This window comes from Channa argus, chromosome 17 (assembly GCF_033026475.1).
Source record: "Channa argus isolate prfri chromosome 17, Channa argus male v1.0, whole genome shotgun sequence".
Lineage (NCBI taxonomy): Eukaryota > Metazoa > Chordata > Actinopteri > Anabantiformes > Channidae > Channa > Channa argus.
This window is the reverse complement of record NC_090213.1, coordinates 13,490,518-13,506,903: the sequence shown is the minus strand read 5'-3', so window position 1 is coordinate 13,506,903 and position 16,386 is coordinate 13,490,518. Positions and strand designations below refer to the sequence as shown.

Below are 16,386 nucleotides of genomic sequence, written 5' to 3'. Positions count from 1 at the left end.
GAACACACAGGGAACATTTCATGCAGGAAATGGAAGGCAAACAATGGAAAATTCTATATAAAGATATTTATGTTGGTCCAAAAGGAGTGGCAGGTGCAACCAGGGTTTTGGAGCCCTCCAACTCAACCTGGAACACAGCAGGGACAGCTAAATATCGTATGGCCCACGATCTCCATAAAATCTCACGTTTTGGTGCCCAATTACACTGGACTCACACAACCATTCAGGGTTAGGGAAGGTTAGTTAAGAGTAAACATTTACACTGATTTGGCCTATGCAGTGAGAGCAGTACACGTAGAGCTCGGTCAATGGACATGAACGGGATTTCTCACAGCAACAAGCCCATCAAACATGAAGAGGAAATGAAGGAACTGGCACCAGTTGGTTTGTTTTTAACCCCAAACCAACAGTCAAACCAGAGATGAGAGCGTTTCTGGTAAGTATTTCCCCAGGCCAGAAATTCATCGCCTACACAGACATGGCGGACAAAGTAAGAGGGTACAAATATCTTTTGGTGTGTGTGGACGCTTTTACGGGGTGGCCCGAAGCCTGGCCCACCAAATCAGAAGATAGTAAATCAGTAATTAAGTGTCTGATAAACCATTATATCCCAAGTCATGGGTTCCTGCAGAAGGTAAGGTCACACAATGGGACTCATTTCAAAAACGGTGATCTGAGGAGAGAGGAGGAAATACTGGGGCTGAAACAAAGAATGAACCAAAACCAAATTGGCTAAAATCTGTGCACAGACCAAAGTGAACTGGAAAGATGCGCTTGCTCTGGCCCTTATGGCTATTAGGGGAGCGGTGAACCAAGGGAAAGGGTTCACACCCTATGAGTTGCTAACAGGAAGACAAATGCCAGGTCCTAGTGCGGGCCTGAAACTAACCCAAGCTGACAAAGTAACATATCTTTATCAACCATATTTTAACGAACATACTTATCCCTTGGTTTTGGCAACAGGGACGAGAGTTGTCCACCCCTCGTCCTGAAGCATCTGACTAAGATTTAAACTCCCTCCAACCAGGTGATTTGTTTACACAACAAATTGGGTACTTTACTATACTAAAATGCTACACTAAAAATATGGAAATAATAAATTAAAAGAAATGGCAAGGAACTCCAACAGGCTGCAGCTGGGCCTGCGACTACGCATATTTTTCTGGCCAAAGGAAAAGCTGACCATTTTCTCATTTCACTGATTTACTATGTTTATGAAGGGATGTAGCAATTAGGACAAAGAAAATTTGCTTGTAAAAACTGCAGTCACTGCTAATGTGTCAGCTAGTGGTTAACTATCCAGTCATAGACTACCACATAAAGACGCTAAATGCAGCACACCACCATATAGACTCTAACCAAGCCTATAGCTTAGAGTCCAGCAACTTGTCAATTCTAGCGGGTGTAGTGTCAGCGGATTTCCCATCTCTAGAAGCAAGCTCACCTTTTAGAACTATGAAAGCCGTAACATTTGGGCCTGGTGGCCCTAGCTTTAACTAAAAGGAAGAAAAAACATTTAATGTTAAGCGTTACAACAGAACACAAAAGCAGGACTTGAAAGGGTGGGGCAGCTACAGCCAATACAGGCTTCACAGGAATGAGATCCGGTTCTCAGTTGAAGCTGTACAGGAAGTTGTGTTATGGTGCCATACATTGAAAGAGGCCTTGCTGAAGTTTTAAAGTGATGTCTCCATTTCAATGATTTTAACAGACTAAATGAAACACTGAAAAGATGGCAGGTAACTAAACCCAGGCCAGTGTAATGCCTATGGATTCAGGTCTCTAGAGTTTGAGTAACTGACATGTAAACAACTTTATCAGAGTAGGAAGTTTAAAAACCTCATGAGATTCATGGTGGCACAAAGTCTTATAAAACCTTTTCCCAGGCTCAAACTGTTCTCTTTGCAGGACTTGAACACTAAATCCCACAACAGTCTGAGATGTTTGTAGAATCTGACGTTACCAATAAACAAAATCCTGCTTTTATGGATTCAAAATTTTCACGCAGGGAATTTTATTATTTTAATGAATTATGCTGTTGATGCAGCTCATGGATCTTGGATAATGCAAGTCGCTAATGCGTCATCAAAGGTGATAATGAAAGAGCAGGCATTATTTATGTAATAACAGGTACAGTGAATCAGTTTGCAACATCATCTCAGCCATAGTTGCAGAACGTACTTCTTGTACCATAATGTCTTTTTTTGCTGTTCCAGTGATGTAGATCCTATTTTTCTCAGCAGTGACGCCTACCATCTAGAAGAAGACTACAGCAAGAAGAAGACTACCCCTTTGGCAAGCATAACTACAGTGTGTTGACCTCAAGCCAACCTTTACAGAGGAATTCAGTATCTATGCCACAGGTGCCTGAAAATGCATTATCTGCTACAGGATTCACCATTCATTAGGAAATTCTCCCATATTTGACACCTGACAGATTTCACTTTTCTCAATACAGTGAAAGTTGTGCTTAGGTCCTTGAGTGGTGCATCACTGGCAGCCAGAGCCACGCAGAACACCAGTCTCATTGGTTTTAATGTTTTGTGAATGATACCTTAACCTTTTTCAGACTTTGTGGATGTTGTTTACATGATAACATGGTAACTGAGAGAGGAGTTAATTAGCCCCATAGAGGATAAACATCTCTCATAAAATCCTTGGACTGAATCAAACATTTCAGTTGCTACTGAAGTGCAGCTAAAGGTCGGCAATCTGCATGGTAACACTTGTTCTCCTAAGTTCATTAATGAATTATACTTGTTACACGTTCTGCCTGTTTATTATGAGTTTATATGTTTGACTAATTTAGCATCTCTGTGCATGTTAAAATGAATATAACATATTTAACTTTTGGTGGCCATTTAAAACTGCACAGCTACAGATATCTTTATTTTGTGATCATGTTTACAGTGTATGTTCTTATAATCTGCTCTAATTTTTCTAATTTCACTATAGTTTATCTTATAGTGATTCACAAAAACCTCCATGAGCCTATGTACATTCTGATTGCTGCATTGTTAATGAACTCTGTTTTTTACCCAAAGCTGTTATCTGACTTTCTATGTGAGAAACAGATCATATCATGAGAAACACAAACCTCAGTATCATGCTGGTTTTAGCTTGGTTTCTGCCCATTTGCCAAGTTACAGTACCCATTGCAATGAATGCTACTGAAAAACTTTAACTTTACTTTCAAAGGGATATTGTGTAACAGCATAGTTTACAAACTGTACTGTGTGAGTTCAGGAGTGTTACACATTTATGGTTTACTGTTTTTTTGTAACTCATTTACTTCTTCCTGTACTTTTCATCTCTTTACCTACACACAAATACTTATCATATCCCATCAAAGCAATAGAGAAGTCCGGAAAAAAGCTGCATAGACCTGTTTACCTCACCTGTTAGTTTTGTTCCACTTTCATGTTGACGTGCATATGATGTTCTTTTAGCTAGACTGGAAACTGGTTTTGTTAAATATACATATTCGTGTTTTAATTTTAGAGACTGAATGCAAATGTTTGTATATATTCCTGACTGAGCAGGTTAAATGAAATCGTAGTTCTGTCTCCTGATAGTTATTAATGCTAGTGTAAATGGAAAAACAAATAATCGATATTGCTTCTGCGTCAGGGTTAGGTCAGGGTTAGGGTGTGTGTGTGTTTGCCACAGCCATGACAAATAAGAGGAAGATGCCAGATGAAGGCCAAAATAAAGAATATATTACAGCAAAAGTATAAAGAAAAACACAACATACACAGAAAATACCATACGGTGTGTTTATCAGTGCACTCATGAGTGCATGGATAAGTGAAGTATAATAAAATCGACCAAAAGTTGTAAGAGGGTACAGAGACACAAGTTCTTCATTGCACCAGCACCCTAGAAATTAACCTTGTCCAAAGTACCACTGCAGAGAGAAATGGGAACTGTTATATCCAACTATCATGAGAAGAGCAAACATCAATATTATTCTGGCTTTGGCTTGTACCTTCCTGTCAGGCTGCTGTGCCAATAGTGCTGAGTGCAAACATTAAAATGTACTTTCAAATGAATCATCTGTAACAGCACAATTTACAAATGACACTGTTTAAGAGGATTACAGAGAAATCTTGTACTTCTCCCTGTACTTTTCATGCTTTTTACCTACACAACAATACCTGTAATATTGTATCGAAGCAGTAAGGGAGTCAGAAAAAAAGCTGCACAGATTTGTTTAGCTCACTTATTGGTTCTTATCATTTTTCTTGTGTAAGTGCGAATAATGTTGGACTGAAAACAGAGTTTCCAAAAACTGTGCAATTTGTGCTGACGCTGCAATTAATTTTGTGTCTTTACTTCAATAATATGGACTGAAAATGAGAGGAGAAGTTTTCACCACTTCAACCACAGAGAAAGAGTCTCTTAGGTGTTAAAACAGGTGCTGTGAAGGTAATTGAAATGATGATCCGGAATATGAGAGAGCTATCTTTAATATTTTCTCATGGTTTGGGTAATTCAGCTGCCATATTAGACCATAGGAGGCCTTAAGAAGAAATGTACAGACACCATAGGTTTATTTCTATTGTAATTGGAAAACAATTTTCTAAACAGGAAAAAGCATTTGTGCCACAAGACGCCATGGATTTTTTTAATTAGCCAAACCTGTAAGTAAAAGGAAGTGTTGCTCTTAACAGCAACAGCTAATTTACAGACTTCACTGTGAGGTTTCCGAAGTGCTAAATATGTATGGTTTAGTTTTCTAACGTTTTCACACATCAAGTTGGAATAGAGAAGCTACAGTCAGTAAACCAGTTTTGAAGTGCAGAAAGGTTAGCATAGGTGTATTTTTATCTCTGCTTATCAGATACAATATTTTAGTCAACGGGCTTCAGCTTGTCCCTTCAGTGGTTGCCACAGTGGCATGTTGATTTGGCATGTGTTCTCATGCCTGATGCCCTTGCTGCCACAACTCTCGCATTTTTATGCAGGCTCAGGACCAGCACCAAGTGGGTCCGCACCTGGTGGGGTGGGATTGGAACCTGCCCATCCCAACCCAATGCTCCACCACTGATCCACCAGGCCCCCATTTGTGCCTATCAGATACAGATACTATAAAAATATAATGGATACAGTGTCTCGAAAAAGTCGACATTTTATCATGTTATAACCACAAATGTAGATGTATTTTATTGGGATTTTATGTGACAGACCAACACAAAGTGGCCCATAATACGGAAGTGAATGGAAAATGATAAATGGTTTTCAATGTTTTTTTACAAATAAATATCTAAAAAGTGTGGTATGCATTTGTATTTATTCCCCTGAGTCAATACTCTGTAAAGCCACCTTTCGCTGCAATTACAGCAAAAAGTCTTATGGGGTTTATCTCTAACAGCTTTGCACATCTAGTGAATGAAACTTTGCAAAATAGCTCAGTCAGACTGGATGGAGAGAGTCTGTAAACAGCAAACTACATAATTGGATTTAGGTCTGGACTGGGTCATTCTAACATAATTATGCTTTGGTTTAGACCATCCATTGTAGCTCTGGCTATGTTTAGAGTTGTCTAAACATAGTCTCAAGTCTTTTGCTGACTCGGGTATTGTTTTAAGATTTTCCTGTATTTGGCTCCATCCATCTTCCCATCAACTCTGATCCGCTTCCATGTCCCTACTGAAGAAAAGCATCCTCACAACATGATGCTGCCATCACGGTGAGGATGGTGTGTTCAGCGTCATGTGCAGTGTAAAACTTCCAGCACAGACAAATCGCTGTACACACACACAAATCTCCCAGACCGCAGGACAGTAACACAATCCCACGTGTAACAACACAGCCATTTTTGAGGCTTTCCACCATCTTGCAGGTTGTTTTAAACTCTGCTCAGGTTTGCAACAAGAAGGTCCACACATACAATGTTCAAATGCCAATTATATGTATTTTAACTTGACAGAAACATAATGGACGGACTGTGGGGAATCCATGGTTGTAGGCTATGGATATGTGAGTGTAAAGGTGTGTCAGGATGTGGCACAGATATGAGTGCTGATCACACTCATTTTGTTTGGGTCAAAAGTTTTTCACATGGATGAATTATGAGAGAATTGGCCCTGGTATCAGATCAGGAAAGGGCCCCCACACCTTCTTTCTGCTTACTCTGATTCTGTACTAATTTTACATTTGTCTCTGGAAGTTTTCTTTTAAGTTTGTACTCATCTGATGTTTGTTTTTGGATGGTTTCAGGTCATTGTTAAATATTGTTGGTGATTTTGCACCTTTTTGTGGTAATGTTTCATCTTCTAATTGAGCTCTTTCAATATGCCCGCCTGTCTTTACAATGATCATTTCAGCGTGGTATCCCTTTTGCAAGTAATGTGTGAATGAGAAGTGGATAGTAAGAGACTAACAGCAAAACACATCCCCAGCTTTCCTTAATTATTTCTGTTTCTAAGTTCTAAGAAACAAATTGAAACAGGCATAAAGGCTGTCAGATAATGATTATGACTTTATTTAGACCTTTAAATGAACTTGTGGTGTTTTCTCTTTGCCCTGCAAGTAATTTCTTACCCTGTTCTTGGTCTTAATCGGCCTGTTATGTTAATATGCATTTAGCTACATTTTACTGATTTTCATTATTACAATTTCACATTGCAAGTCATTGCCAAACTTGCTAAAATGTTATTTCTTTTTTTCTTCCAATAGGTGTTCTTTCCTTCTTTTTTTTTAAACTTCAACTGGTAAAACGGGGACCCTGAGGCTTAATTTTCATTTTTCTAACCCTTCAATTTTAGAAATGTTAGTGGAAGATGGCTGTTCTAGAGATTTATTTTATATGTGAGGTAAAGGACAAATCCTGGTCAAAAATAACTTAAGGTTCCTCACCACAGCACTGGACGCCAAAGTTATGCCATCTAAAGTAACTATATTGTTAGACAGCATATTTCTCATCTTTTTGACAACTGCACATCACATAAAGCAGCATGACCAAACAAGTACAATGAAAATGACAATTTTGTGGAAAGAACTTTAACCCACTGATGTACAGAGCAGTGGTGGACTCAGGTTGTCTGGGGGGCAGGGATGAAAAACTCACTCCCATGGTTTCTTCTCATTATTTTGCCAGAGCTAAATTATGATTTCATTAGATAGGTACCTTGTAAATCATTTAAGGACTGTGATGCTGAAGACATTTTAAGTGCAGAAGACAACCTGTTGCCTTATATTCTATTAAATAAGTTTGATTTTCCATCGTATTTTTTGAGCCTAAACATTTTACCAATGAAGCCTTCTTAACATTTAGTACACAGCCTAGTAGCAACGCTGTGTTCCTTCAGCACTGTGTTCCTCTGGCCTTAAGAGAACCATGAACCATGTTAAGGATTGTTGTTAATTATACTCAATTTGTAGTTAATGGCCTAAAACAAAAACTTAATTGTGGTCCTTTTTTCTGTTTTTGTGGTTAAAGAAGAAATCAAATACACTCTGATTTTATGCAGAATATTTACATGCACCCTAATTATCCAGTCTTTACTCAGTCAGTGCACTAACTCTATACTGTAAGTAAAGAAGACTAAAGGGAGACAGTTAATGCTGTCATCTGAATAGATAATGAACTCAAAATAAAATGTTGTTTTCCACTTTACATGAATGGATATATGCGTTTGTTTTCTGCATCCCATGCAGCATTAATGCTGTGACATTTCCTGAGAGGAATACAAGCTTCTCTACTCTGACAACTGCAAATCCGCTAACCTGATTAGCATTCACTGGAAAAAAGAGTGATGAATTGTATCTAAAATGAGGTTCACCACTTCTTATGGTCTTAACGAATTAGAAATGCTCATCAGTGCAACTTGACAACATGTGCTGGGGAAAAAACGTAACTGCTTTTAAGGGTCATGTGTAATGATGCTTTAAAACAACAGCTGAGACAAAAGAAACTTCTGATCACTCTCACCCTACTGTTTGTAATTGATATACCCTCTGCTTGGCTGTACAGTGCAGCTCACTGCCCACTCACATAACTTGCTTCAAAAAAAGCCTTTTCTCACTGCTGTAAAAAATTATTTATTTAAATAAACGCCCGTCAATACACACATTTATGTTTTTATTGACTCACTGGTGTGCTTTTCTATGCTCAATTTATGTCGTGCATGTGTGCGTGCGCGCCCGTGTGTGCGTATTGGACTGCTGACATACATGATGTGTTTGCGTTGACTCTGAGTCTGTAACTCAGTGGGTGATGGAAGATGAGTTGATTAGATGAAAAGATGAGAAAACTGCACCAGCTGTGTTTGTCACATCATGACACCTGAACTTAAATTGTGAGGTTGATTGAACCTCCATGTTACCTTCACCGAGAAAATGACAGCTTCTCTTCTAAGGATGAGCTCAGGATCTTTGAATATTTACATGAGAATAGCAACAATATACTCCAAAGCCAGAATGACTCACCTCTGCTGTGACAAGTAAACCAGAAAGAATTAGGTTTAGTCTAATCAGATCTATTAGAAAGGTGAAGTGAACAACTGATGCTAGACTGCATAAGGTGGTTTTCTAAATAACTAGCACTTTTTCTTTGGACTTCCGAATTATTGTAGCTCTTGCTACTCAGACACAGTACCCTATACCCTGCATTTAACGTGTTCTGCACAAGTGAAGAAATATTAACAAAATGCACAGGAAGTACTCATTATAAAACAGAATGATTAGTAGTCCTTTTTTGCATATGTAGAGTAGTATAAACAGTCTAGTAAGTATAAGTAATATTCAAAAATGTTGTACTGCACATAGGTAAAACACTAATATAGCTACATACCACCTCTGGCTATTGCATGGGAAGTACAGAGAAAATTTTTGTACTATGCAGTGGTATAGGCAGTGGTGGAAAGTAACTATGTACATTGATTTTATTACTGTACTTCTTTTCATTTTACTTGAGTATTTCTATTTTTTATAGAAATGTGATACTCCAAATTCAGCATTCAGAGGCAAATATTGTACTTTTACTCCAGTACATTTATGTGAGAATGCTTGTTACAAGTTACTTTTCACATTCAAATGAATAAAACAAAATGCAGCTGAGCAGCTAAACACATCATTTAGTCAAACTGTTTTACTTTTCCTTCTAGAGTAGAAAAAGAGTTTGTATTTGCACTTTGCTTGAAGTATGAGTGTATCATTCTTCTTAACACAATCTGTGTATCTGTGTGTGGTAGAGCAACTTGGGAGAGGGGTTGAGGAGGGTATGTGACGGGTACTTGTTCATATTCCAGTCAGGTTTGAGTCACCTTGCAGCCAACACACTTTATCACAAAATAATCCCTGTCTGTCTCTCTCTCTCCCCTTCCTAAACTGAATATTGTGATATTTGCCAGTTTTCGGCCCACAGCCTTAGTGAGATAGTTTCTATTTTCAAAATGGTATTCTTATTATTCCAGCATGTATGAGTGTGTATTGTGTGCAGTTGGCGCTCACTGTGTATGCTGCTGATTGAAATAGCAGGTTTTGTATTTAATTATATGCCAAAGTGAGATTTGCATGGGGGATAGTAAGATGGTCGAACAGACATATACAGAATACAGGCCCTACTTACTTACTCACTTTATTAAAAAAAACCCATTTGTGCTCATTCCATAGGCACACACTTATTTTCACAAATGCTCTGTAAGATAGTGCCTTGTATGGAGACTAAAATAGACGAAGACGAACACGGTAAAAAGGGAAGAAAAGAAGGATATTTTCCCACTAAAGCAAAGAACAACCCTGTGGGCTTCAGAGAGCAAACACACACACACACTAACAAACAAACTGTGGAACACATCAAATGCAAAAAGGTATATGGACATTAGTTACTTTTATTTTTAATATCCCAGAAGGTTCCCAGAAGGAATACTCACATTAGTTGGATTAATTTTAAACAGCTAATCACAGTAGACTTGTGTTAACTTTAAATAAAATAATGTTTTTGCTTTTTAGTGGTTGTGTTTTTGAATTCAAGCTGGACTATCAGCTGTCATGTCAGTGCCTGCTTCCACTGACACTGAAAAAGCAAGAAACATGAACCGCAATCTGTGATTGGATAATTTTAGTTTATTGTGGGGTGTACAGATGGAAAGATATTATGTCCTATTTATACACCTGATGAAGGTCCAAAACTGAAATGTTGTGGAATAATAAATATTGCACTCTAAGCGAGAGAGTTTATGGTTTTTTTCATTGGTTAATGTTTTCCTTCAGTGCACCTGTCACACTCAGGTGTACAGAGACCTTATTCGTGCTTTAATTTTTGTAAGCAAACACATTTAAAGAAATGAGTTGTGCTGTCTAAATATCACATTGTTTACCAATTAAAGGTGCTTCAAGTATGAGTGACAGCACTTAATTTCTCAAATCAAAACTGCATGTCACAAAAAAAAACCTAAAAAACCTATAGTACCAGAAACCACATAGAGATATAATGGAGAATCTATTCGCTTGTGTTGGCCATGGAATAAGATGAAGCTCAGTTCTCTCATTCACAGTTTCTCTCTGAAAAAAAGGTCTTGAGCTTCATCAACATGCAGCAGGTTTGAAGGGCTAACAACTAATTATGTTTCTGTAGTGATTAACATTTGACACATACCGGAGTAACAATATCAACCATGAAAATTCCAATATCCATTATTCCACCAGTCCATTATCTGAAACCAATCGTCCTGTTCAGAGACACAGGCGACTAGAGCCTATCCCAACTGTCACTGGGTGAAAGGTGGGGTACAGCTCGGACAGATTGGCAGTCTATCCCGGGGCCGATAATGAATATAGAAAAATTAATTAATGCTTAAATAGATTTATCAGCCTTTACCACATACACCTGGGACATTGGGATAATGTCTTATCTGCATGGTTTCACCCCCTGTCTCATCAAATGTGTCTTGGACTGAGGTTTACAGGAGCTGCCTGCTAAATGTCACAACGGTTTTTACAATATGCTGCTTTTCAGATAAGAGACAAACTAATGACGAAAACATATTTAGCAAAGTGTCTGTTAATTCTCCCAAGTGCCACAAATGCAGCACAACAGGAGTCGACATTAACCAAAAGATGTGACGGGGTTTAGAGACGGCTGTAAACATGGGCGTTGGCTGGAGACCAAACTCCAAAAGGACAAGATAGTGCTATCTATCCTGAGACCACGTCAGTCACGTTGGACGGACAACTACAAGTCAAGCCTTTCTCCAGCCTTGCTCAGTCCCGACACCTTTAACAGCCACAGTTAGCAAGCTGTTAATCCTCTACAAGTATTAATTCTGTGACTCACGCTCAGTGTGTGCACCCATCACAGCACTGTATCACATACAGGTCAGCTCATGACTAAACCACAGTATCAGATATGTAGCATTACTCTGTGTCTTTCCACAGATTCTCACTTTGAGGGAAGCTGTGAAACAAAAGAGCCTTTTAGTAACACCCTGATGACCTTGTTTCACAGAACTCACACAAAATCTTCCACTTATTTTAAAGGTGATCCTGATATTAGGAAGGAAGGAGACACAGAAAAAGATAAAGACAGACACATGTATTTGTTGGCTTAGCATCTAACCATTCGTTCAGTCTTAGGTCTTCCTCACTTCATTTTTATACCTCCTAAATGTCAGCAGAAGGAGGATGAAGGTTGTTATTGTTTCTCAAAGGTCTCATTATACCGAAAGTTGATGCTTTTTGCTGCTGGCCTGAAGCTTGATTGTTCTCTGTGCTTTTGTTTTGATGTTTGCACTTTATTAACTCGCTGTCCACCTACATTAGGAGTCGTGGCATTGCCCACAGTTCTTCCACTCCTCCAGGACCATTAACTCACCTCTACTTAGCGTGGGGAGATTCAAATGCTCCGGGTGAAGTCAGACACTGTGAGATGGTCACTGTGTTTCTCGCATTGATATGTGCAACAGAAGAGGGAGATGTCAATTAGGTGCCCGCAGAAGAGGTCCAACTGGACAATTTGAAATCGCCTTTGCACACAAACAGGTTAAGAAACTTAAACTTGTAAATTCCAGAACCAGTATTAAAGTAATGACCTGCAAGGAGAAGAGAGCATTGCAACTGTAATTCACTATCAAATGAATGTTCACAGCACTAAATAATCAGTAGATCAGCAAACATGTAATTACTGTATATACCCTGATCATTCCACTCCTCTTTGTCTATTTGCAGTAGAAATTCACCACTTACATCTTAATTTCATTCGATTCACTTTTCCATTTCCCCTAATTGGTAAGAGGAGAAGGCTCATTCACACATGAAGGCCTAACAGTAAAATTGGTTAAATGATTTAGAAAAAAGTGAAAGCATTTACTCTGCAGTAAGGTTAATGCTCAAAAGCAAAATACTAGAAACATATTCTTTGGTTGCTGTTATGATTGTTGGAATTAATTGTTTGACTATGGCATATTCAACATCTCCCCCATTGTGAGTACTGGCCTTATTCTGTACAAATTGGCTGCACCATTAAAGGTACTGTTTACCCCTAACATTTATGATATTTAAAAAAAACAGCATTTTTCATTTAACTGTTGCATCACAAAATACATTTGTGACTAATAGTGCTGGAATATTTGGGTACTGTTCAAAATAATTTGTTACAAAGACACACACAAAAAAAGTGCATTATCTTTTCTTATATACAGTCATAAATTATGGCCACCTTTGAGTTTTAGAGCCAACTAAATATCAATAAAGACACGAAAGATTGCGACTGACGTGTTCTATTAGCTTAGAAATATTTTGTTTGTTGATATTTGTGACTGTTGCGCAGATCAGATAGCATTTTATGAGCAATTTATGCAGACGACCAGGAAATTGTAAACAGTGGAATTACTTTTTTCTTTTGGCTGTACTGTGTGTACACAATCTGTAAACCACTGTGGCGCGTGTACAACCAGATTGACATCAGGAGAAACAGCGAAGAATATTGATTTCAAATCTTATATCCTGTTTTATTGTTCAAATATGGCAAAACAAGCTATACATCACATTACAAACAACACACTCAGTCAGATAAATGGAAAGACAGATTTGTGCAGATGGTTTCATACACACAGCTCCGAGTCATCATGATTGGTAAAGACAAGAGTTTCTCTGGGGAATCTGTAATCAAAACTCCTACAGACCCTGTGTGAACTCATGCACACAAACACACACACACACTCAAAAAACAGACTACATAGAGGCCAACAGGACAACTTGAATATTAAAGGGGATTTCAAGGAGATTAAGGATCCGGTGACAACAGAAGATTAAAAAGCACATTTTCAAAGTCCACCTTAAGACAGAATTCATGTTTGTTATTGATGTTTCAAAAGCCCACAGTGACAGGATTTAAGTGGATTTGACAGCTCATCTCTGAGGAAAAAAAAAACTTAAACGGCAGAAAATCTAAGCTGGCTAACCAAGTCTCTTTGTTCATGTAGAGAGATTAAGTGAATAATAATAATCTGGCAAATTGCCTGAATTCTGTCTTTTGGTGGGGTTTGTTTTACAATTAACTAAAGAATCCAGCTATTTAGCCACAGGTTAACACTTTGCAAATCTCTCAGCAAAATTAAGCATTATCACACGGTCATTCATATTGATTAAAGTATCACTTACATATAGTCACTCTACGCACTTAACACAAAAAACAAACAAACAAAAAAAAACAACTCGTTTTTGTGACTAAAGGCCACTTCGAACAGAGGTGCTTTGATTTAACAGCATGTAAAGTTACCTGCTATGAAAATGAGAATAAAAAAGGGAAATTAATGATATTGTGCTTCTTTTCACATTCAAATACAAACTGAATGTTCTTTTTCATCATTTCAAAATAAAATATCTTTTCAGTTTAAAAAAAAAATACTACCAGCTATTAGGCTTTAACAGGAAGTAAATAAAATAATGCATTTAATGTCAGAGTAAACAAATCACTTTTATGATAATTGTATCATCATCATCATCATTATGACCTTGCTGTCAGCTGAAAACTTTGGCTCTTTATCATTTTTCCTAGAGACAATCGCTTTGTAATTCCACACTGACAGTCATGTGTTTTAATGGATTTCTTGTGCTGCGGTGTCAAACTCAGCACACAAAAGGCCAATTTCAACTTCAACTTAAATTAGAAGCCAGAGGGTTTTCGGCTGACACTAGTGATTGTCTTAGTTAACCTTCCTGACATTAGTGTTCTCGGCTGTACATGCTTTTGAGTAAAAGCTTCTCAAATTAGCATAAATACTCCCAATAAACAATGGGCCTCAAAAAGCCAGGCTCCAGTCTGTGCTTCAGACTTTAATGCAAATAATTTATGGACGGAGTTTAATGACAAACAGGTATGTGCGTTTTAAATTATTTCACAGAAAAAGAATGAAATCAATTTCAAAAAAGTACATTAACAAGCGATTAAGCAGGAAGCTGAGTTATTACATAAATGCCTACGTCTATTAGTAATTGCCACATGACTATTGAATTGCACTTGGCTCATTAATAGAGGTTTTGGTGAAAATTGAGTAAAATTGCATTATTGGCAACTTATATTGTGTTGTATTAGTGTTATATTATTATTGAGCCTCCCCAAGTTAGTGTCTCCAATCCACCTGACATATTCTGCAAGTTAGTGTTTGCTTGTTTTAATATTAGAAATAAATTGATCGGAGAACCAGACTGTGCAGTGTCTCGCATAGTGTTTGTTGACTCAGCTTTGGATTTTAAAAGCTGGTACAGCTTCATTTGTGTAAATTAATTCAGAGTTCAGTGATAAGTTTATATTAATGTGATGATTGTCTAAGTGCAGCCTCAGCAGGACACGCCTGTTTATTACATTAGGAATATAAAATACTTAAGCAAAACTTTGAGAATCGAAAAAAGTACTAACTAAGGAGAATAATAGAGATGCACCTGATGCAAATTGTAAAATAAAATGTTGGACGTTTAAAGATCAATTTTCTGAAATGGATAAATAAAAATGCTATGAACCCAGACTCGCTGCAAAATAACGACAATAAAGACCAAAGTCCAACACACTCAATTTCACACTTTGAGAATCCAACAAGCCACAACTCTGTCAGTCAAACAAGCTCTCCATCCTTTTCAGAGGATCGACAGATAAGTAATCAATGAAGACAGCACTTGTATTCTAAAAGATATTCTAATGTAAAATATTTTATGACACAATCTAGTGAAGGAGAAAGAAGGGTTTTAGTCAGAATTATTCAGTTCTATTTAAGTGCAGTTGATGGTACAAAACACTTTCCATTTTATTCTAAAAGGGCAGGTTGTGAGTGAGTGAAAGATCACAGTGAATACTGCATTATTGTGTCTAGAGAAGTACTTGACATTGGTTTTCTGGGTTTGACATGCAAACACGGACCCACTGCTGAGTGACGATTGAGGGTCAGGATCCTCGCTCTTAGATGTAGGACAACAGAGTTAGTGAGTTAACTAGCAGGCTTAGCCAGGCTGTTCGGGCTGTCACCTTGCAACGATCTTAGGCTACATTATATATTTAACTAGCACTGTGTCAAGCTTGGTCAGGTGGGCAGGTAGCTAGCATGACTGGGTCAGCCATCGTGTTTGGCTAGCTGGGTTAGGTGGTCAGCAAACTGGGCTGACTGGTTCAGGCTTTGTGTCCAGGGCTTGCTGTCTGTCCTCCTGGTTAGCCTGGCGTAGCTGATGTTTCCTGGGTGGCTGGTTTCTCAGTCTTTCTACCTCAGTCAGATGACGTCACTTCCTGTTGTCTCTGGTGGAATTAGCAGTAGTGTCTGTCTTGGTGACCGTTTCCTCAGTGTTTCCAGGGAGCTGTGCTGCCGTGGCATTAGGCCCTCCTCCATTTTGAAGTGTTTCCTGTTTATATTGTTGCAAGGCGCGATTGACAGCATCCTCAACTAATCTCCTGCTGACCCTTAGTAGTTCTGCTTCGTCTGGCTCAGACCGGCGACGCCCACCTGGGGAGAACAAAAGCTTTTAGTTATAAATATGTTTTTTAAAAAATAATCATGAGCACATACACACACACAGAGATGCACTAAATTATTGTGCATTAGTAATGATTGAAAGAGTAGTTCACACAAACTTTATATTCCTATATCTGCATTCAAAGCTCCACAAGCACAGGAAAAGCATGCAAACTTTAGAAAAATGCCTGGACCAGGAGGCCAAGAATAAAACTGGGGACCTGCTAGCTGTGAAGTGGCAGTGCTAACCAGTGTTATTATAGTTTAAAATGTTTGTGTTTTTTTGGGACTGAGTATGTTAGATTCCGTTTTGATGGATTCTACTGCAGCTCTGAACTGCTTCTTGTGATGCTGATTTATGATACCAGGGGCCATTTCATTCTTATTCCAGGATGTTCAAAATGGAAACAAAAAGTAAGGATTAATCTGATAATGATAAATGAGT

At 38.1% G+C, this 16,386-nt stretch overlaps 1 protein-coding gene across 3 annotated transcripts in view; it reads right to left on the bottom strand.

Moving 5' to 3' along the window:
* Positions 1-12,928: 12,928 nt before the first annotated feature.
* Positions 12,929-16,386, bottom strand: part of LOC137102262 (A-kinase anchor protein 7) — a 37,427-nt gene continuing 33,969 nt past the window's right edge. For 2 of the 3 annotated variants that reach the window (XM_067481571.1, XM_067481572.1), the window contains one exon: positions 12,929-15,932. In XM_067481571.1, coding sequence (XP_067337672.1) covers positions 15,712-15,932 — 221 coding nt within the window. In that variant the 3' untranslated portion in view covers positions 12,929-15,711. The remainder of the gene's footprint in view (positions 15,933-16,386) is intronic. The other variant, XR_010911215.1, reaches the window with a different exon arrangement.